We start from the raw sequence: 24,526 nt of genomic DNA, 5'->3' as shown, positions 1-24,526 counted from the left end.
ACCAGTAAATGAAAAAAATCAAGATGTCTGACCCAGTTATAAAAATCTACTATAAGTTGATGATTACGAAAACTCATTATCCTATAAGCGGGAAATTGTTATAAAGTCTTCTGAATTACAACATTGACGTGCGGATGAACTTTTTGTAAGAAATGAGATGTTGTTGATGGCAATCGGTGGAGGCCTGTAGGTGGTGGTCGACGGCGGTCGACCGTGATCAACTGTGGATGGCGATGATCGATGGAGATCAGAGGTGGTCAATGACGATTGTCGACAGTCGATGATGGCAAGAGTGGTGTTGAACTTCAGTTTTTTCTCAAAGCTTCAAATTCTTTCTCAAGCTCTCTTCCTCCTCATGGGAGGGGTGGGGCTCTATTTACAGTATTCTAGGTGCAATTAATGCAGAAATATGAACCAATTAGATCGGACGGTTAGAAGAGCTTCCTTCGATAAAGACGACGTTTAATGGACATTTGAGTGCTTTAACAATGTCGGAATTGAACAATCTTGAGCTCGTCAGATTCGTTTTGTTGAGATGTTCGATTCGACTATAGGCTTGCTAGATTCGACATTCATTTGATCTTCTAAATATATCCGGAAATCTTTCAATGATTGTTTAATGACTTGATCTCAGCTTGATTTGACTTAAATTGGACTAATTTTTATGTCTTTGGGTCCATCTCATCAAGCCGGTCATTTTAACTATGAGTTTATTGAAATCGGAGCTCTAGATGACTCTTCATTGAAGTTTGAATGTTCTTTTCTCAAGAGTTTATTTTAAGAATTGTGTTATATCTCGAGATTCATGACGGATGATGAAAATTTGTTCATGATGTGTCACAAACATTTAGAGAAAATAAATATTTACTAAAACTATGTCATGCTAATAAAGATAATTATGTTTAATAAAAAAATGTATAGCTAAAAGATCCCGAATAAAGACCCGTGACTTGTATGTTAGAGAAAATTATTAGTAAGACTAAAATTCAATTTTCAGTCATAAAATTTAGGAAATTTAACCGTAACTTAACTATGTAAATGACATTACTGCAGAAATATGTATTGCAACTATACCAAACGAAGCATATTTAATGGATCACAGTAACATATATATATATATATATATATATTAAAATTCTTTGCCGATCACTTAAAAAAGAAATAAACATTTGGTGGCTTTAACCACCCTAAAAAATAATGCTGGCTCCTCCTCATATAAAAAAAAATTAAAAAGTTATGAAACCAATGTTAACTAAATTTCAAATAGAATATCTTCATCCAACTTTTATTCAAATAATATCTTGTATATGACATGAGCAATTATGAAGCCTGCTATAAAGTAATTAAAATTTAATCATTGAATTAGTTAGTTCATGAGCATAATTAATCAAATTTGATCCTATTTACCTTTGGTTCATTTAACCTTTGAGTTCTTAAAAATATTTAACTATATATATATATAATGTATGTATGTATGTATGTATGTATGTATGTATGTATGTATGTATGTATGTATGTATGTATGTATCATTGATGAGGAAGGTATGCAGAAGCCTTAACTCTCTCAGCCGGCAACTTCCAACAGCAAACCTAAAGCCTCCACCCTTAATCAACTGAAAACGACATGAGCGACAGATTAAATACTGGCCAACTTACAGACCTCAGAATTTTGATATGAGTTCACATAGCTAAGCGTTGGTGGTTGGATGAAACGGCACAATTAAATTGTCTAACTTTGATAATCTTTTTCTTTCTTCTTCTTTTTTTTTTTGTTTTTTTTGTTGCAAAATATAAGAAGATTTGATTGTGTTCACAAGAGGAGGTGAAACATTCCTCAAGAGAGACGTCAGAAAAGTGCTTGCAAATCTTTCTTTATATGTCTTAGAATATTTGCAGTTACCCTTCAGACAGCATGAATCTCAAGCCCTTTTTCTTCTGTTTCATTCCAACCAAAGTTTGGGTTTTTATAATTATTTATTTATGTATTGCTGAAACATAATTTTTTTTTCTTCTGTTAGGATAAGCCTTGATGAAATTAGTATTAGTGAGAGATCATGGAACTGAATATGTTCCTATCTAGTTTGACATAATGGGGGAGGAAGTTTTCAAAAGTGATTCCTTCACATGTTGAGAAAAAAAGCCAAGCTTTTCTTATAATTCTAAGCTTCATTGACTTTTGAAATAAATATAAAACTTGGGGCCTGAGATTATAAAATGCAGTATACTTGTATTTCTCACATTATATTCTGAGAAGAAACCAAAAGGCATAGTTTTTATCTACAAGTTTATATATATTTTTTCTATAAAGGCTTCAAGAAGATAACATAAATTAGCTTTTTGATACTTTTTGAAAAAAAAAAATCATTTAATCCTTTAACATAAAGATTTTTGTTGAATCCAAAATTGTACGGGAGAGACGCCCAAGGAATAGAGCGCTAAGGGGGAGAGAGAGAGAGAGCAAGAAGAACAAAAATATATTATAAAACAGTAAAATCGTGTAACATTTATTCATGAAATAGTCCCCTATTTATAGAAATGGGAGAATGTACAATTACACACTGTACCCCTAGTATATGTAGATATGATAGAGACATTTTAGTCAATACATAAATATTAGACCAGAAGCCTTGAAGGCTCCCGGCTAGGCGAGGTCAGGACCCTGAAAAATTCCCAACCGAACAGGTACTGGTAGGTTCCTGGCCGAACAAATCCGGGTAGGTTCCCTTCAACATAAATCTTATGGTGCATATAGTCAATGTGTATGAAAATGTTCATGAGTTCAAGCTCTTAAATGTGCCAACTTCATTAGTATGGAACCCTCAAAAGTCAAATGTGTCCCCTTCAACAAAGTGATTCCAATTACCAGGGTTTCCATTTATACACTTTTCTCTTTATCATAGAAGAAAAAAAAAAAGGAAAGGATGGGATTGGTGAAAGAAAAATCATAGAGTTATTTAAATTATATAGGACCATATATGAGCCCTCCTAGTTGCTTGTATAGGACTTGGAGTATGAACTATAAAGCCTACTCAACATTACTAAAAAGAAGTAATCATTGCATGCTAAGTTTGATGATTTAATTATTAATCAAACAAATCATACGTTATTTAATAATTTGAATTTAAGAGTTTATAATTTTTAATTTTCAAAATGTTAATAAATGTTGGTGATTGGAAATAAAAAGAAATTAATATCATAAATATGACAAGATATTAAATATATTGAATAAAGCTAGTAATTTTATTAGTTAATTCAAATTAAAAAAAAATATTAAATTTAGTTATGACTTAAGATAAATTTTAAAACAATATTTTTTAATCTAAAAAAATAATACTTTGATTCAAATAATATTTACTACTTCCCAAAATACTGAATAAATTGATGCATTGAACTTATCGAAACCAATAAAATTAAAATTTTCAAATTATGAACATATTAATATAAGAAAATAGAATTTATCAAGATGTTATGAATTAGGTTATTAAAAAAATTAAATTAATTTTGTAAATGATATTGTGTCATTAATATTTAGGCTTCATTAAAATCCAATCAATACTTGGAATTTGTCAAAGCGACCATTAACGCTCTATAATTACAATACTAATCATCATTTTTAACTTTTTTTTTAATTTATTTAAACATACTAACCCAACTTCAAGGTCATATATCTTGAGTTTAATGATAACTATTGTGTGACTCAATGCTCTAATATATTTATATAGGATCCATTAGAATTAGGATCCTTTAGCTCAGAACACAACAAAAGTTGCATAAAAGATTTGTTACGTTTACTTCTTCAAATTTAATAAGGTGTATTTTACATATTTTGTTAATTAATTTATAAACTAAGTCAACATGCTAATATTCGAACAAATAATTTTTACGCACGCACATATATTTTCATGCATGAATAAGTTGATATTCGTAAAAATTATAGTTTAGGTGTTAGATATATAAATAGTATTAATTTAATATATTTAGCTCATAATTTATTTATCTTCATTTGTTCAAAATTGAATCAATTCGGCTCATTTCCACCCCCTAATTATACGAAAAAACAAGTAGATTCATTTTCATTCGTACTCAACCTGATATGACCTTCTACCCCACAGATCTGATTGGAATTGATTTTTTTCAAGAACTATAACAACTAAATGGTGGCAGATTTGGGATCACTTTTTTTCTTTATTATTTATTTTACTTTTACCTTTATATTAAAAATATATTTATTTAGTACATTTTTTTTTCTTATTATTATTGTTATTTTTTAAAAACAAATTAAGTTCTTTTTAACTCAAAATATCTAAAAATTATTTTGAGTATTATTAAAAATAATTAAACATGATATAATATGTCACATGCTTTATTTCAAATAACATCATAAATAAAATAAAAATAAAAATAAAAATAAAAATTATTGTGATCCCTAACCATCCTTACATCTCCAAATATATTAAATGTGCTTTCAGCCTTTTGCAACAGCTACTTCACACGAAGCTTTGAGTAGAACACTCATCCTTATGGATATCTGTTACATCTAATTTAAGTATCGGTCGTCGATTAAGAGTTATTAGCAAGGTTATCAAAATATGATCACATCAAATCAATAAAAAATAATAATAAAGTTTCTAGATTCAATGATTCAATCGGGATCGAGCTAGATGACAAAATAAATATTTAAATTAACATAGGTCATAATTGGAAGTTGTGGTCTCATAATTAGAAGTTGTAGCAGCAGTTAGCCATATAGGTCATAATTGGAAGTTGTTGTAGCAGTTAGTCATGAAGGTCATAGTTAGTCACACAGATCATGGTTGGTGACTGCAATAGCATCAGTCGGACATAGATGATCTAGTTGGTGACTGTACTAATGTCAATTAGTCACGGAGGTCATAGTGGGAAATTGTAGTATCATTCATAATTGGTGCTATTATATATAACTAACAATATTTACACTGGTACATATATTTTCATGTATAAATTGGATGGTATGCGTAAAAGTTATAGTTTAGTTGTTAGATATATAAATAGTATTAATTTAATATATTTAGCTCATAATTTATTTATTTTCATTTGTTCAAAATTGAATCTTGCTCAATTTGACATGAATAAATCAGCAACAAACTCAAATTTGGCTCATTTACACCGGTAATTATACGAGAAAACAAATAGATCCATTTTCATTCGTACTCGATCTAATACGACCTTCTACCCCATGGATCTGATTGGAATTTATTTTTTTCGGAAACTATAACACGAGATGGTGTTTTCTTTTGAGCGGATTTAGGATCAGTTTTTTTTATTTATTATTTGTTTTATTCTTACCTTTATTTAAAAAAAAATATTTATTTAGTACATCTTTTTCATATTTTTATTGTTATTTTTCAAAAACAAATTAAGTTTTTTTTTAAAAAAGTGGCTCAAAATATGTAAAAATTATTTTGAATATATCTAAAAATAATTAAACATGATGTAATATGTCACATGCTTTATTTCAAATAACATCATAAATAAAATAAAATAAAAATAAAAATCCTATGTGATCCCAAACCTTCCTTACATCTCCAAATATATTAAATGAGCTATCGGCCTTATGCAACAGCTACTTCACATAAAACACTCCTTACAGATATCCGTTACATCTACTTTAAGTACCGGCCGACGAGTAAGAGTTACTAGCAAGGTTCTCAAAATCAGATCACACCTCAAATCGAGAAAAAGAAAGGTTCAAGCTTCAATGGTTCAATCGGAGTTGAAGTAGCTGACATTATTTAAATAATTTAAATAATATAATAATGATATCTTAATATTATTTTTACTAATTAAACAAATAATATTTTAAATTAAGACAATAATTTTGAATATTTAGAATAATATATTAAACAAAAAAATTTAAAGCATGTAATTTTCTTTTTCTTAATTTAAATATCTTATTTTTTATCATCTGTTCAAAATTAAAATGTTAAAATTAAATAATATTTGAACCGATCGTTTTTAAAAAATTGAAGCAGTTCACTGGTTCTCTGGTTCAACCATGACTCTGATCGGTTCAATCCAGATTATTTACGGAAATAATTTTGAGCTTGAATCGAGCCGGTGAAACGACCGGTTCATAATTAAGCTGGTCAAACCAATCAATTCAATCCGATTTTTTAAATCATGATTATTCATCATTAATGTGACTACTATAACAACTTAAACACTTAAAAAGTATTCATTTATGTTGCTCAGGCCAAATCTCCTTTTCCCTATTCCATGAATGATACATGGGTTGTTCCCCTCTTTTAAGGCGATCTGACAAAACTTACCGAATCAATGCATTGTAAGTTTACATCCTAATTTTTGAAAAAAATGAAATACACATTTTCATATATATAATTAAGGTGATATATTTGTAAAAATTGAAGTGTGGCTATGGATATGTATATGCATAAGAAAGGAGGGGTATATATGTAATGAACGAAAAAAATGCAAAAAATTTAAAGGCAAGAAAACCCAGTCATTAATGCTGTTTTAAATTACTTTTAAAATGTTTATTAGTTTTTAGCATTTGTATTTAATGCCCACACTCAAATTAACAAAAAATTGGTCTTAGATCCACCAGACGGCAGCAGAAAACTTTTGCTGCGGTGAAGCAGAAATAGTAATTTGCTTGTTGTGAACGCCAGCTCATTAATGGCAGGTTTATTGTAATGTGAATGCAATTTTTCGCATTATTTATATATAAAAATGTTTGCATTCTCGTTAGCCATCAATGGCAGGTTTATTGCCTTATTAATTTGCTGAATTAACTAAATAAAATATGCAAAAATAAATGAGAGTTTTTGTACAGTTGAGTTTGTTGAGACTGACTAATTCATTATTATTTATTTTGTTATGCAAAAGTGAGACATTATAACTTCGAAATATGCGCAAGGATTAACAAAACGTTTGGCAAAAGAGTCTATTTGTAGGCTGGTTAAGGATCTGATTTTAAATTGAAATCGACTCGAATTGATTTTGTGGGGCTCAAAATCAGCTCGTGGTTTGTTATATTGGGTTTCGAGCTGAGCGACTTGAAATTGAATCGGGCTCAATCAGGGTCAAATTAAAAAGGGTTGGCTCCACTTGAGTTATTTGGATCTGTTTATGCTAGGAATTAGCTAGATCCAGCTCAAAATTGAAACTAACTCGCTAAAATTGATTTATTTGAGTTCGTTCCAGCTTGAAATTGACATGTGACTTGTTATATTCAATTTTACTTAGCATATATATATATATATATAATTTTTATAAATAAAAAATAGTATGAGCTGACTAGAGATTGTTCGACAAGTTGAACAATGTATGACTCGAATCGGCTCGAAAACAATTTGATCAAATTTTTGGGCTCATAACTCGGCTCGTTCATTACGATCCGAGCCAAAATTCAAGATGATTTTCGAGCAATTACCTATCTTTGAGCTAAATTTACAGTCCTGCCTATTTGTAAGGATTAAATGGATAGAAACATATACTTCGAAAACATTTTCTGATGATATGGATTAATCAAGAGATCTATTAAGCAATTGTTGGCTCGCTCATCAAAAAAATGCAGAAGATTGTTATCATTTGTGTTCATAGTTTTGAGTTCATAGTTTGTGTGGATCAATCAAAATAAAAGTAGATGTAAGCATCATACGGCATAAATCATGTAAAGATTTCAATACATACCCGTCAGTTATTATCATTTACATATTAAACACCTAGACTTCAATTTTTAAATATACGCCACATTACCTACGGGTAAAAGAAGTATTTCTGTTTTAAAAGCCAAAATAGTGATATTTTTTATATGATAGAAAAGAATTGAGCAGTGGAAGTGTAAAAGTAAAGTTTAGGGTTAAAAAACTAAATACATAGGATTTGGGTGTATGCATGTAAATGCCCCATTATAGGGAAAAAAATATTACATCCGCACGTTCGGATGGCCAACCATCAGCTGTCATGTTGCCCGTTGATGATGTGTATGACGACGTGACCGCCGATGATAGTCGTCCGGATGTGCGGTGTCATGTGACTTTACATGTTCCATGATGCCCATAAATTGGAGAAAAATATCTGTGGTTTCATTCCTTGGGGAAATATGAACAAAGATACACTTCCAATCTAAGTTCCACTTCTTTTGTTTATGGAATACTCAAAGTCAAGTGTGATCAATATTAATTCACAACATAGTCAAGTACCCACCAAATAAAATTCCAACAAGATGTGAACCATATTGAAAATCTTGAAACGTGTTCAACCTATACTACAATCTTATTCGAACCGTCATTCGAATATAGGTTCAAATATAGTTCAAATAATACTAAAACAAACTTGAAAGGGCTTTTCTAAGATTCAAATAAAATTTGAACAGTACTCATATATCGTTCGAACAGGCCAAACCAGGTTATGCATTAATTGGTTAAAAAAAAAAGATCAAATTGAATCGAGTAATCTTTGTAGCTTTGTTTTGATTTGATTTATTGAAGAGGAATTTGGATTGTGATTTTTGGCTTAATTTTAGAAAAACTTTTTTGGTTTGAGTGAAAACTGAAATATTAATACTAAAATGTAATCTAACTAAGCTCGTGTGTGTGCGCACACACACACATACAAAATATATGTATGTATATGTGTACAGTAAAACCACTTGCTCTTATGAAGTATTTCTAGTGAGATCTCTTTCCACTAATAGCTTCACATTGAGACTACATCATGAGAGTTTTTTTTTTGGAGTATAAGCGAAGCTGTGTTTACCACTTGCCTTCAAGGGGTCTTTCTAGCGAGGAATTTATCCACTACCTGCTTCTTATCGAGACTACCTCATAGACATGTCTTCTAGTGGTATAAGTAGAGATTGCGTCTACCACTTGCCCTCTATGGATCTTTCTAATGCGGAATGTGTCCATTACTAGCTTTCTATTGAAACTACCTCAAAGTTGTGTCTTCTAGGAGTATAAGCGAAGACTATGTATACTACTAGTTTCTTGTTGAGGTTACCTCATATACATGTCTTTCAAGGGTATAAGCAGAGACTTTTAATAAGAGAATGTGTCCATAAAATTTTAACATATTGAAATTATCTTATAGTACTTGATCAATTTATGTCAAATCCATAAACTATCTTCACCATATTATAAAAAAAATTTAAATTTAATTTATACATATTTTTACCAACTTTTACTAATATTACATATGTGATAATAAAAGATTTTTTTATTAAATTTGGCCTCCTTAAGAAATTAGTTTCTCTAAATAAAGGTAATTTTTTAGAAACCCTTTGGTGTTTGTTTAAGCAAACTATTGTCATTAGTATGTTTTAGACAAAATATACTAATTATTGACTATTTTTATAATTTTTAATCCTTATATTTTAAGATGTATGATAATTTATATAAGATTTATATTTAAATCTATTACAATTTTTATAATTACCATCATGTCCAAAATAAATTTATCATAAAATTTTATATAATTTTGTGTAATCCCATTATATGTGTGACTTTTTTGAGTGAGGCTTTTAGTTAGAGAAAGGAAGGAAAAATACAAAATTTAAAGAGAGAAAGTGAGACTTGGAGGACTTGGAGCTAATATTGTCCTTCGATCCAGTTGAAAAAATTGACCGGTTTGAGATAAGTTGTTATTATCCTACTTCCAATTTCAAATTCATTTTTTTTTTATATAAGATTTGGGTATTTTAATTGGTTAAATTTTAAATAAACTTAAATCTATAGAAATTTACAAATAATTCATAGTGTAACTTTTGACATATTTTTGAATGGACTATATTGGACATATTAAATTAAAAAAAAATAATTTCTCACCATATATTTTAGATTATATATTATTTTATATATTTTAACAATTTTACTGAATTTTCTAAAATTTATTATAGAATAAGAAAAACATTAAAATATTGTTATGAAAATCATATATAGCAAGTTTTGCTATTAGTGGTACATATATACTGAGATTGATAAAATTTTGCAACTTGTTTGATAGTACTCATATATGTTAAAATTGATGATATTTTTATACTTTTGCATCAAAAAACATATGGGCAAAAATGGGAAAATGGGGGAAGTGCAAGCTGATAGATGGCAATATTTTATATGCATTCAAGTAGAGTTATAAGAGTAGGTGCACTTGTATAACTATCTATATGTGTATTTAATATGCATGAATAAACATGAACATGTTGAGGCCTAAGCACTAGTCTAACATTAGGGTACATGAAAAATATAAATAATTTGAGATATAAGTTAAGTTGAGATATAAAATTTGAAAGAAAAAAAAAATAAAATATGCTAAATAAAATAATAATAATTTTTTTTATATTATGCTATTTTATTTCGTATACTATGTTAAAATAGTATCTTATAATACTGCTCATTATATGCATATAAATGTTCATAATTTTCGTACTGATATTATTCATGATAGATATATTGATGTGTTTGTTTTGTTCATTTAAAGAAATAATACGTTTTCATATATTTTAAAAATTATAATAAATTTTGAGTAGTCTATTAAACAATGATTTCTCACCCTCCTTTTATTCATGTGTTATTTTAGGAGAGGTTAAGTCACAGGTTTAGTACAGGCTATTGGTTACTATTGAGCGCTCAATCTTTGGTAAAATACTATTTCAGTTCTATTTTTTCTTAAAGTCATGGTGATATACATATTTTGACGATGGAAAATTATATCATGATTATTGTATTTATTCTATTTTATTATATAGTTTATGAAATGATTTAAATTTATGTTAATTGCTTCTAGCAATTTTATGATATTGTGATGATATAAGTGGCTCTATGCTTGTGAAACTTGAGAAAAATCATTTTTTCTAAGTAGATCCTAAAAATTAATAAATCATTATGACATCAACGCTATATTACCCGACCGTTGTGATGATTTCGGTCAGGTTGTATCACCAAACTTAACATGTGTTAGGTAGATCTAATTTGTTTAATACAATTAGTTCTTATCAAGTTATAAAAGGTAGGGAAAATGGTACTAGCATTACTTTTTAAATTTTAGTAAAAAGAATCATGACATGTTGGAATAATTACTAATAACAAATAAATCAACAAATCCCAGAGATGAATATTTCACCATGAATATAAGAAAAAGAACTAATAGTTCCTGAATCACTTATTGAAAATTAATATGTTTCGATAACATTTTTCAATATTAATTTCTCCGGGCATGACATGAAACATAATTTTAGGAATAAGAAAATTAGATGATTGATCAAGATGCAGGTGTTGAAGCTAAACTTTTTCTATTCGATCTTACAATTTATAAATGAATGTTGAATGGAGTCTTTTTTATCATCCTTTCAAGTTTTTAAGTTTGTAGAAATTGACCCTTTCTTTTGTGAGTCTAATCATCCTCCGCATGCCTTGTTCTTGAAAGAAACAACACAAGAGATAAAACATAACAATGCACGTAAATTTTTTAGTAAGCTTTTTGATAAAAAAATGAATTTGTAAATAATTCAGGTTCATGTAAGATATTTTAGAGTGTTAGAGATTTATTTATAAGAGTGTTTTTTTAATCAGCCATGATTATTAATGGTCTGCTAGTAATGTTTCTTTTTTATGTTTTAAGATAAGTAGTGATACATCTTCAGCAAATCTCTATCATACGTCGTGAATCTCGAGGCATGACATAGATCTGGAGATGACTTTTTGAGCGAGAAATATTTAAATTTTGATAAATACTTATCCATAACTCCGATTTCAGCAAATTTATAGTCAAACTGACCGGCTCTACAAGAAGAACAAAATATTACCAAAATTAGTCGAATCCGAGTCAAATCAAGCACAGATCAACTCATTAAACCACTCTTATAAGTTTTTTAGATATATTTAGAAGGTTAAACGAATGTCGAATCTGGCAAGCCCATCGAGCGACTTGAAAAGATGAATGTAACGAGCCTAAGATTGCTCAATTCTGACATTATTCATGCACGAAAATGTCCATTAAATGCTGTCTGATCGAAGAAAGCCCTCTGGGTCGTCCGATCAAAGTGGCTCATATTCCTGCATTCATTACACCAAACACATTCTAAATAGAGTCCCACTCCTCTCATGAGAATGGGCTAGAAGCTTGAGAGAGAGTACTTAAAGCTTTGAGAAGAGTTGAAGTCCACCATGCCCCTGTCACCATCGCTCGTCGTCCGTTGTTGTCGACTGCCGCCAACCTCCGACGACGCCCGTCAACCGTCGTCAATCCTCTCAAACCGTCGTCGATTGTCGTCGACAACTACCGACTGCAGTCGAGCACTACTGTCGCTGTCAACCACCACCGACCGTCAGCAACTGCTAAACACTACTGATCACCAACAATTGCTGTCGACTATCACTGACCGGAAGCTGTCAGTCAACATTATAACATGAAAAACTTGGTAACTCTTTTCCGTCTATAAGACTGAAGTCTTTGTAAATCATCAGCTTATAGCGGATTTCTATATCTGAGTCAGGGCTCGTGATTTTTTTATTTTATGGGTTTTTTACATACAAACTTTTAGTGTCATCACCGGTTCTTTTACCTGAGTGTGTGATGAATTCTCGTGCAACGCTGAGTCGATAATCCATTACACTTCTATCGCAAATTTTCTAGCACGCATCAAACAATATATTAAGAAATTATAAGAAAACATTAAGGCATCATATGATTTATTGCTCCTGAAAACTATAATTCAAAAGTTAAATATTGGCATCTTGAAAATTTTAAAGTTTCAGAATATAAAATATGTGAGAATATTAAAGTACATGTACATGTCACGTATAATTTATATTGTCCTCCAAGCATGTTTTTTTTGCCTTAATGATTCAGATTCAATAAACGTAATGAGTGATTCATTAGTATTACCTTCTGATTACTTATATGTTATATATGGATGTCTTCACACACTTTTGATTATCATCCTTTTGCTGTCCAATTTTAACTTTGTGATTTCCCGCTGGCAGCGATTGTCCTCATCAACACATAATATAATTTTGATTAGGCATTACTCACTAGTCATAGGCATTATTTTAGAATATCTAAAGTTTATGATTATGATGATAATTAATTTTTTAAATTACTCAAAATATAATTTTGATTAGACACAGGCATTACTCTGCCAGCAATTGTCGTCATCAACACATAATATACTTTTTCTCTCTTTATTATGGCATCACAATGAAGTCAAATGGGCGACGGAGAAGACGGTGGGAGTTGGAGGATGAGAGAGTGCGAGATCGTTGCTGAATACGAAGAATCGGTGCTGACAACACGTATGCACTTGAGAGATGAGAAGCTTCAAACCTTCACGTTTTCAAAGGGGAAAAGTGTCTTGATAGTGAGGTTTAACTGTTAGATATTGCCATTATGACCCGCGGGACCAAAACGTACAGGTAGGAAACAGATCGGAGCGAGAGAGAACAGACAACAGAGATGGAGAGGTGCACCTCGCCAGTTGAATGAATCATTAACTCTCTCTCTCTCTCATCCCTCTACCTCTTACGTGTGAAAGTTAAGGCCTTTCGTAAACTTCTCAACATTTTGATCGCGCTTCATTTAATTACTTACTCGTAAAGTTGTAAACTTGTTGGTGTGGGCCTCATCAGCTTTTGCATTGTGAGCACCATAAATATCAGGTTCGCCATAAAAACTTGGAGAGAGGCCAAACGCATTACTCTTCTTCCTTCCAGTCTAGGAGCTCGAATGGGTGCTCCAGTTTCTTCTTGGCCATGGCAGAATCTTGGCTCTTTCAAGGTAAGCAAACTGCAAACCATTCATTTCTTTTAACATATTGCTTCCTGTAACTTTGGATGAAATTATGGTTGCAGTACCTTCTTTATGGTCCTCTAGTGGCCAAGGTCATCCATTCCAGAGCATGGGAGGGAGGAAGAACGGAGGGAGTTTGGTGTCTCCATCTTTTACTTCTCTTTGCTTTCAGAGGTCTGATTCATCAGCTATGGTGGTCTTATAGCAGCATGATGTTTCTAACCAGGAAGAGGAGAATCATTAAACAGGGCTATGACTTCAAGCAGATAGACGAAGAGTGGGACTGGTAACTGTGCTTTATATGAATGGATTTAAATGTTTGTTTGCTGCTACATGATTTGCGACTTTGATGGCTAATATTTCTTGTTTCAGGGACAACTTTATGATACCTCAAGCATTCATTGGAGCCATGGCTTTCTATTTGTTTCCTTCTTTGAAAGAACTCCCTTTGTGGGACCTCAAGGGTTTCTTCATTGCTCTAATGATCCATGCGGGGGTATCAGAGCCTATCTTTTACTGGGCTCACCGGACTTTCCACCGCGGACAGCTTTTCAGCCATTATCACTCTGTTCACCACTCCTCTGCGGTCCCCAGCTCTTTCACTGGTACTCCTCAACTTTCTTCTTCCTTTTATTTTTAGTCATTATCACTCTGTGATTTTAATTTGGTTTTCTTCCTCAGCTGGGCATGGGACGCCATTGGAGCACCTTGTGATGAGTGTATTGATGGGATTACCTTTGGTGGGAGCAAGCTTCATGGGAGCTGGTTCTATTGGTCTCCTCTATGTCTACGTTTTGCTGTTTGATTTCATGAGATGCATGGGCCATTCAAATGTAGAGATTTTCCCAAGCGCCTTATTTGAAACTCTTCCCTTGTTCAGATACCTTATCTACACTCCAACGTAAGTAAAAATTCTATCTTTCATTCATATATTTAAAAATGCTCTGTTATCGAAACTAAATCTTTGCTTCTAAGCGAAAAAAAACCTTCAGTTAGTATTGGTTATTTTGAGAGGAGGAGAAGTAAGAAAATGTTTCTGAAGTTGTACTAATTCTATTGATGTGAACCATTTATGGAGAGTGGAGAGATGTGGTGAAGATTTGAATTTCTATGATGATAGGAGAAGTGATGCAAGCTATTCTTTATATTTATAGGTGTTGGCTTGCAATTTTGCATTACAGCTAGACAAAGGATAAAGCCCCACCAATGCTCATTAAATATCTTGAAAGTAGCTCCCGAACTAACCTCCTACACTGATATTGACGCATCAACCGAAGTTTTTTATTTGTAATAGAAGGATTATCAGTCATCTTTTTAGCTAAATATTTATGTAACTTTTTTTGTCATATCTTTTTGTTGCTTTATGGGCTTGTAAGGCGGGCTTAACAAGCCTACAGATTTTGCTCAAGTATAAGCTGCTTATAACTAGACTCATTGGTTCATCAAACCAGCTTACGTTATGCTCTATCCAAATAAATGATCTCCATTCTCTAACATTGTTGAGCTTGACAAGCTACTCATCAAGCTTGAAAACATTGATGAGCTCAAGCTTTATTATTGAGCTAGACAAAAATTAAGGTCAGAGAAAGATTTGTGGAGCTTTAAATTTACTTGCCAAATTGGCTAATGAGGTAGTTCCAGAAGTAAGTAAAAAAAAAGAGCTTTATTAATGTTATGAATCCAACACTTGTGTAGCTCACTAACCTGCCACAGAACTCAAATAAAGCAACCAGAAACATTGTAGATCTTTCATCACTCTTTTTACGAGATCCAGCCATGTCCTTTGACATTCTTATCTGGTCTTCATACCTTTAATAGCTTCATTAATAACCGACCTGATCACTTGCCATTGTTGATTTAAAGTTGGATTTCTACTGCTGAATGGAGAGAAATTAATATAGTATTACTATTTTTTTTCTTTTTCTTGTAGGTACCATAGCCTTCACCACACTGAGAAGGACTCCAATTACTGCCTCTTTATGCCTTTGTTTGATGCATTAGGTGGAACAATCAATACTAAATCCTGGTCATTGCAGAAGGAAATAAGCTCAGGTGTGTGCTTGATCCATCTTGTTTGAGAGATTAATGACAACCTCAAATCTTTCTTCCTCTCATGCATTAGTTGATTTTAACAATGAAAATAATAATTTTCATATTTAAATAAGCCTTTTGAAGATTAACAAAGTGATTAATATTAAATTGTTCATTGTTTGACTCATATTAGTCAAAATAAACTTGCTTTTTGCATCAAACCGACATATTTTCAGCATCAATTTCATGTTATATATCAATGTAAACTTCGGCACAGAGCTGTGTAGGTAGGCCCCACTGTTGCTTAAACTTGTGAGATCTGACCCATGGGAGCAAAGGCTATTGCTGTTAACAGCTGCTCAGCAAGTTGCCATTGATGACACAGAGTGAAGCTCACGGCAAATGTATTTTTGCTTCAAAAGTAACAGAACATATGAACCTAATAATTGAATCTCTTAAATGGCATACAACATGCACAGACTTGGTAGATAACGTTATTGTTCATCCATGCTTTTCGCACAATTTAATCACAAATTTGAATCTGGTGTAGAAAATGAGTTTTTTTTTATCATTAAAACATTCAATAAAATATGAAAGAAATAAAAAAAGATAGCACAACCACCGCTTTTGAAGTTAGAGCAATTGACTTGTGTGATGCCAGTGAAGCAAATTTAATGCAGATTACGCCATGTTTTAAGATTGCCTCGGTGTGCTTTCTTATTAATGGTGATTGGTGACCTGCTTTATCTTGATGGTTGGGAGATGGAAGGCTTTTAGTTATAGAATTGGTCACAGAGTAATCACAATTAAACTATCAAACCCATGGATTTAAACCATTCTCAAGAATTTTACATTAAATTGTGAGTGAAAGATTAAGGCTCCATTTGGAACAGCTTATTTGCTGCGGAAGACACCACTTTAACGTTTGGAAACTGCATTTGAACAGCTTATTCGAAAATGCAGTTGGTTTTTTACACTAAACGCGAAACGCGGTCAGCATTTCCAGATAAGCACCCAAACACACTCTAATTTACATGGCAGGCTAAGCTTTTTTTTGGGGACCAATAATGAAATTTTTGAAGTCTTTTTTTCTAGAAAGTATATTTTTCTTATGATTTACACTTTTAGCATGTCATATAACTTCTATTCAGTACATGATTTATAGATAATTTTTCTTTTATATTTGATGAAGAAAAAAGGTCAAAACTTATTTTTAGACTATTTGTATTTGGTCATTTTGGTCCACCAATATAAATGTGTTCAATATAGGCAACCAACTCCTTAAATGATAAAAAAATAGTTTCTTTGTTAAAGTCTTTGATTAAAATTGTTGCCCATAAATAATCCATGAATCATTCCGACCTTTTTTTATAAATAAATCCTACAACTGTTTATTTTCCCTTATAATATTTTTTAACGAACTTGAAAAGTGTAAAAGAATTTGCATCAACTAGAAATTTGGTCATTCTGTATGAATTTCTATTTGATTTTACTGATTATTTTCTATAGCTTTAAATGACAAATTATTTTTTATTTGAGTTGATAAATTGGGGTAGAAAATTTATTTACTAAGTGCCTACTGACATAAGAAGATCCGAAAACAAATACATACCATGCCACCTCAATTTCTTCACAACTTGTGTTAGCTCACCTGCCATAACTGTAACATTAGATTTGCTTTAATTGTTTGCCATGTAGTATTAGTAATAAATTTTACCTTTTTACTCAGTAATGATCCTAAAGACTGCCCTCATAATGAAAAAAAATATTACGTGCGAACATAATAGTTGTGGATTTGGTGATATTGGGGTAGTATTGTGATGATACCACCCAAATACTACGAATCCGCATATGCCGATGCCGCACATAATAAGCCGCAAATCCATTGACAATTCCAACCTCTTAACTAGTCTGACCTTGTTAGCATTCCCATGGCTGCAGGGAAGGACGTCGAGGTACCAGATTTCGTCTTCCTGGCACATGTCGTCGACGTGATCTCCTCCCTACATGCTCCCTTTGTTATCCGTTCTTTCAGCTCGAAGCCATTCAAAGTTCTGCCTTACATTATGGCTCTCTGGCCTGGTGGCTTCCTTGTCATGCTAGCAATGTGGGGTTGGTCCAAAACCTTTCTTTACTCATTCTACAATCTCCGAGGCCGATTGCACCAGTACTGGGTGGTGCCCAGGCATGGCTTTCAGGTGGCTCATATTATTCACTCCCATTATAATGCAAATATCATTTTTATATTTTTCTTAAATCTTATAGATTTGCAATTATTGTTCATTTTCAGTATTTTCTGCCTTTTGCTAAGAATGGCATCAATAATCAGATTGAGAATGCCATACTGAGAGCAGATAAGATGGGGGTCAAAGTGCTTAGCCTTGCAGCACTTAATAAGGTACAACTTGCAAGCCTTAGTAACAGTACAAAAAAATGGAAGACTTACTTGCATACTACTCATTTCCTATGTATTTACGTATGGAAGATTTGGGTGTATAAATGTAAAAAAGTAAAGTTTAGGTGTTACATAGTGTTACATATATAAATACATAAATACATGGGAATTGGGTGATTTTGCACAGCTTTAGAACACTCCAAAAATATCAAGGCAGAATTACACTTCTAATATGCTTCAGTGCTTTAAAATCCGTGTAGAATTAAGATTGCAGATGATGCAAATTGTTTATAAATATTTCTTTTATATATTTTTTTGTCTTTTCAACCACATTTTGTTCTTGAATTATAATATATGGGGTAGGAACCAAATAAATGGGATTAGCAATAAATGCATATAGATGGGTGATGTCGAATTTAGATTAAAGTTCACATGGAGGCATGTGAAGGTAGTTTTGGATGTCTTTGTTTGCAATTCTGGATTTGCTGAGCTCATTTCCACATGAAAATATTAGAACATAAATCTAAAGCAGTTTAGAACATATTAAAACATTCATTATTTCAAGTGGTTTAAAAAGAATAAAAAAATCATTGTTTTATTTATTTCTTATTTTTTCTTAGTGTTGTGGTCATGGTAAGAAAATAAAGGTAAAAATGCGAAATATATTTATTCATTTATATATTTATTTTGGCAGAATGAATCGCTGAATGGTGGTGGGACTTTGTTTGTGAACAAACATCCTAATCTAAAGGTAAGGGTTGTTCATGGAAATACACTAACAGCTGCTGTGATACTTAATGAGGTCCCCAAGGATGTGAAAGAGGTCTTTTTAACTGGGGCTACTTCTAAGCTTGGGAGGGCAATTGCTTTGTACCTCTGCAGAAAGAAGGTCCGGGTCCTGGTAAGCTTCCTTTTTTTTTTTTACTTTTTTTTTTAATTTTAGTAATTTAGTTAATTTATCTTTTGCTCGAGACTTTTTTCAACATTTTTACAGTCCCTTGCTTATGGATGAAAAATGTATTTCACATTTTAAAAGTCAATATGGTGGTACTTTTTATGTGCTATGAAAGATTTGAGCGGTATAGAAGTAAAAAAGTAAACTTTAAGTGTTAGATATGTAAATATCTAGGAATTGGGTGGTATATATGTAAATGCCCCTTTTTTTGGTTCAAAAATTGATGGCCTCTTTTTCAACATAATAATACTTGGATGCTCCACCACTTTAATAATGAATAAGAGTCAGTTTGTGGCAGCTCTGCCTTCAGAAAATTGTCATAATTCTATTTGACTATTTTTTTTTTGTTTAATTATGGCAGATGCTGACCCTTTCTACTGAGAGATTCCAAAAGATACAGAAAGAAGCTCCTGCAGATTGCCAGCAATACCTGGTCCAAGTCACAAAATACCAAGCTGCACAAAATTGCAAAGTATGAGTTCGCTCACCAAACCCATAATATCAGTGAAAACATATCAATCTTTGCACTAACTTTATCAATATTGATCTGAAATATTTACAGACATGGATTGTTGGCAAATGGATCACCTTTAGCGAGCAACGGTTAGCCCCACGAGGAACTCACTTCCACCAGTTTGTCGTCCCACCCATCATCGGATTTCGACGTGATTGCACCTACGGAAAACTCGCTGCAATGAGACTTCCTCAGGATGTTCAAGGGTTGGGCATGTGTGAGGTAGATCCTGTTCTTCCAAAATGTAATCTTTGGTGATTTAACAATGAAACAATGATGAACTAACAGTTGAACAAATCAAAAAGAGTTGAGAATTAAATAGTATCCAACACATAAACTTTCATATTTACAGTACACGCTTGATCGAGGAGTCGTGCACGCCTGCCATGCTGGAGGAGTGGTGCATTGTCTTGAAGGCTGGACGCATCATGAGGTTGGTGCGCTTGATGTTGATCTCATAGACGTTGTGTGGTCGGCGGCGCTGAAGCATGGTCTCAGGCCAGCCTAATATTAAGAATATTTGAAAGGCTCTACCCTCCTCTTATTTGATTTCCTCATATGTAATGAGAAGAATAGCTTTTACTTATCACCTCAACATTGGATCATTTAAATTTACTAAGAATTACAATCTCTAGTGTTGCAGCTCAAAGAAAATAAAGTTATATTGAGAAAGCCTGTGAGAATTTTAGACCTATTATTTCATTAATAGAGATCCACAGTTTCTAGAGCTTAATTTTTTCCTTTTTCTTGAAAATATTAAGATATTCAGAGTAATGCTTAATGTGTACAAGCATAAGTAATATTATTGGAGGTTAAAAGATTGAATGTTCAGCAAATCTAAATTTTTTTCCCCCTGGCAAACATGTTTAATTAGAGTTACACAACTTCAGTTTTTTTATAGTCCTGGCAGCGTTTGTCTACATATCAACTAAGTCTTAACTCCCAAGAGTCTTCTAAGCATTAAAGCACCATCCTACAAAGCTATTTAGATGTAAGGGTAAAATGTTTGAGTGTAGTTTGTATTATCATTAAATTCATTGCTAAATGATTAACACTATGAACAATGTGGTACATTATTCAATATTTTTTACCCAATTTATAAAAAATTAATCAATGTCATTTACAAATATATTAATCTATAAACTCAAAGCAAATCACTTCATGGTATTTTAATATCCACAGAGTAAAACTTAGAAATCGTTATTGATATTCCATTAATTGTTTGCAAGCACTTGTCTTTGACATCCTTTCCATCCTTGACCATAGCTTTTTTACATTTTAAAGTAATTACACACATCAAATTTATTTTAAGTAATTAAAAATATGTATTTATTATAGAATCAATAATAAATTTTATATATTAGTTGAAACAACTAATAGAATAATTGTAAACATCATATGCATTGAGTCCAACTTGACAACAAAATATTTTCCCACTTTGACAAAGCCCATTTATTTTATCTTCCAAAAGAAATAGTCTTCACACAAAGTTATGTCCAACAGAATTCAGATCTCAAAGCCGCAATTTTGAACAAAACACCATCACTTTCATTCTTACTCATATGTCTAATCTTACAATGCCATAAATAAGAATTTGCTATGAAATTGGCACTTAAATTTGCATTTTATCAATTTGTATGTATATGACTAAAACTTCATTAAACATGCAATTTTATTTAACATCCTCATAAAATGCGCCATGTTATTGAGCATATTTCAAATGCATCATTCTAGGTATATGTTATCAATTATATTTCACTCATTATCCTTGTGCTCTTAAGTTTCTTATCGACCAAGTACATCTTCATGTTATCATGTAATCTTTTATTTTCATCATCCAAAATACAAAATTCAATCTATTAAATTTGGTGATTTCTAGTGTTGATCTTTATTCCCTAATCAATGCTCTCGACCAAAGCCGAAGACAACGATAATCAGTATAGGGAAATAATTGAAACCTAATTAAATTTCTAGAGTAAGTCGTTAGTGAAAAGAAAGAATATTATTGCACAATACATATAAAACTTTTTGATTCACCAAATTAATTACTACATCATGTTTTAGTTGTTGAAAATTTTGCCATGATTTAATTGTAGGGAGTTTCACAACTCTAATTATTCAATCTAACTTAAAAATTTAACTCATTCCTTTTAAAAAAATAATCTAAGAGATTTAAATATAATATTTTTTTGTTCAAAATAACACAAATATTGAATAATTATGACAAAATTTAGTTTTATCTAAGAACTTGATTTTATATGTTTCATAATGTTGAAAAATTTTAAAAATATGTCTATTGTTTGTTTTGTTGGAAATAAGAAAAAAATTATTGAACTAAAATGTTGGGATATTAGTTGTTAGGTTCTTATTTAAAATATCCCGTGATCAAAATTTATTCTAATAAAGTTGTCACTATATAGTTTTGTGCACTGTTAGTAGCATTATTGGACCTCTTTTAAAAAAAATTATTTTTATCAAGTTATATTGATTTATAGGGAAGAAAATGTTAGTTTAATTCTCAAAACCAACTTCATTATCTTATAAAGATGTTACAATTAGGGTTTTTATACATATTTTTGTAAGGCACTTAGGAAACTTAACTCATTTGTAAGCCACAAAAGTTAAATGACTCTTTTTATGTAACTATCAATTATAAACTTTATTTTTTTATCTTCATTAACATACAATGAGCATATGATTTATGATGTGGCTTAAAAATATCAAATAAAGCATTACAATATTCTTATGTTTATAATATATGAATACTTAGTTTTTCACTATCCTAATTAACTCCTGTAATCTAGTTATACAATACATTTACAACTCATTATATTTTGGAGTAAACTACTGTAACTACTAGTAGATAAATATGAGTATTAGAATTTTTTGACACAATCACAAGAAAAGTACCACCATATTATGCATTAAAAAAATAGAATGATATGAATCCTTGAAGCCTTGAATACAAACACTCGAATAGAAGTAGACATACTTGAAATGTTCATCATCATCAAGCTAAAGATCAACATTGGTCCCTAAACCTTTTCCATGAATTAAATAAAATTAGATGACAAAATATAAAGGGATGCACTGAAGGATCTTTCTATATATCTAATAGTTTGTTTGAGACATTAAGCTTTCTCATCTTCTCATTAACTATAATCATATTTGCCTTCAAATTAGTATCGCATATGATTCCCTTTTTATTTATTATATGAAAAAAGATTCATGATTGGGTTTGCCAAAAGAATTTGATATCCAAATTTTAAGCATGCTCTAGATCATGGATTTTAATCTCAAATATATGAGTTTGTAGCTTCTTTTCTTGCAAAATTCATGAGCATTTATTTGAAGTGGAATGAATATATCATACATATCTGATTGATTTCATCACATTGAATTAAAAGTTTTTTATTTCATTGCATATATATGTAAAAATTCTCACTAATTCATTATTAATTTATAAAAGATGTGCCAAATTCAATTGAATTGAGGACAAACCAGAGCATCAGATGATTATGCTAGCAGCCATTGAATTGAAGATGCATCTAAACATTGACCTTGATAAGAAGAAACCACATAACTCATCAATTTGCTAATTTTGGGTAGGATAAAAATTGGGGTTATAATCCCTACTAAATGCTTTAGTATAGATAATACGAAAGAATCTATGAAGCTACTATCCTCTGCATCTTCTTCTACATGTCATGTCTATTGCACTACTTGCTTCTATATGAACTATATTTGCATTATTACCCATACCTATGATAAATGATGAGCTAGGTGATCATGCACCACCCTTATTTGTAGAAAAACTTATAATTGAAATCTTTTTTATATCAATTAGCACACATAAGAATGATTGACATTGAATGAATGTGCATCTCATTAAAAAATAAGATGATATTCTCTTAGTAACTCAATTGAAGGAATTCAATGATTGTATGCAATACTCCCTTAAAGTTCTACACATTACCTCTATTTTCAAACTTAATAGATATAATCAATATGCATTACATATTGTAAATGTTTTATGATATTTTTAAGTATACTTCTTTTTTGCAACATCAATTCTTTGTTCAACATCATAGTAAATGTCCTGTCATGTCTTCATTCCCTTTAATGTTGTACAACAAATTGATGAGCAGTTTACATTTAAAAGATGATTGGTCTACATTAAATTTCACTGTTGCTCAAATCATATTTGAATCTTATTAAAATCAAACTTTTTATCTATTTGAGCAAAATAGACTATACATTCTAAAATTTCTTACATTTGAATTTTGTAATTAGATATATTTGTCATCAGTCATCCAGTTCAAATTAATCAACTAAAATAAATACCACATAATTTAAAAAAAAATAAAAAAATTAATTGCATTTAATCCTAATTTTTTGGAGGCCATATCTAACATTAGGACTTCAAGCATTTATGACATAAATATGATTTGATAAATAATTTTTGAGCCATGCTAGACGATCCAATGTGTCAAATTTGAGCAAGCTTCGACTTAACTTGTTAACTCATGAAATCACTCATTTATAAAATAATATAAAAATTACTTAAAACAATTTAAAATAATGGAATTTAATTACACAGTTGTTAAAAATATTTTAAAATTATATTCTGCTTCCCAATATTAAATAATTTCTTACTACTTTTATCTATTTTTTTATTCTTCTTATTATTTTGTTAAGATAAATTTCTGAATTAAAATTATTTTCCCTTTTTTTCATAATAAATAGATTGAGCCAAAATAACTGGTGCCGGTTAAGCTTGCTTCCCTCCAACACAGGTAGGGCTGTAAACGAGCCAAGCTTGAGCGAGTTTAGGCTTGACTCGTGT

The 24,526-nt window shown here is 31.1% G+C and overlaps 1 protein-coding gene across 1 annotated transcript; it reads left to right on the top strand.

The window, feature by feature from the left end:
• The first annotated feature begins 13,475 nt into the window (after positions 1-13,475).
• On the top strand, positions 13,476-20,413 carry LOC110026226 (protein ECERIFERUM 3-like). The gene is made up of 11 exons (XM_020727096.1): positions 13,476-13,773; positions 13,848-14,071; positions 14,158-14,390; positions 14,467-14,686; positions 15,716-15,837; positions 17,758-18,014; positions 18,107-18,214; positions 18,906-19,112; positions 19,528-19,638; positions 19,729-19,902; positions 20,033-20,413. Exons 1-11 carry the CDS (start codon positions 13,723-13,725, stop codon positions 20,186-20,188), a joined length of 1,863 nt encoding a protein of 620 aa, XP_020582755.1. The 5' UTR covers positions 13,476-13,722; the 3' UTR covers positions 20,189-20,413.
• The last annotated feature ends 4,113 nt before the right edge of the window (positions 20,414-24,526 follow it).

Source organism: Phalaenopsis equestris, unplaced genomic scaffold (genome assembly GCF_001263595.1).
Source record: "Phalaenopsis equestris unplaced genomic scaffold, ASM126359v1 Scaffold000002, whole genome shotgun sequence".
NCBI classification, from domain to species: domain Eukaryota; kingdom Viridiplantae; phylum Streptophyta; class Magnoliopsida; order Asparagales; family Orchidaceae; genus Phalaenopsis; species Phalaenopsis equestris.
This window is presented reverse-complemented; position numbering and strand designations above follow the sequence as displayed.

What these genes read in the sequence shown, in the direction of transcription:
- LOC110026226 (XM_020727096.1), top strand. Translation starts at nt 13,723, where the DNA reads ATGGGTGCTCCAGTTTCTTCTTGGCCATGGCAGAATCTTGGCTCTTTC. An exon ending in GCAGAAGGAAATAAGCTCAG is followed by an intron (nt 15,838 to 17,757) that starts GTGTGTGCTTGA and finishes CCATGGCTGCAG; the next exon opens with GGAAGGACGTCGAGGTACCA. An exon ending in TGCCCAGGCATGGCTTTCAG is followed by an intron (nt 18,015 to 18,106) that starts GTGGCTCATATT and finishes GTTCATTTTCAG; the next exon opens with TATTTTCTGCCTTTTGCTAA.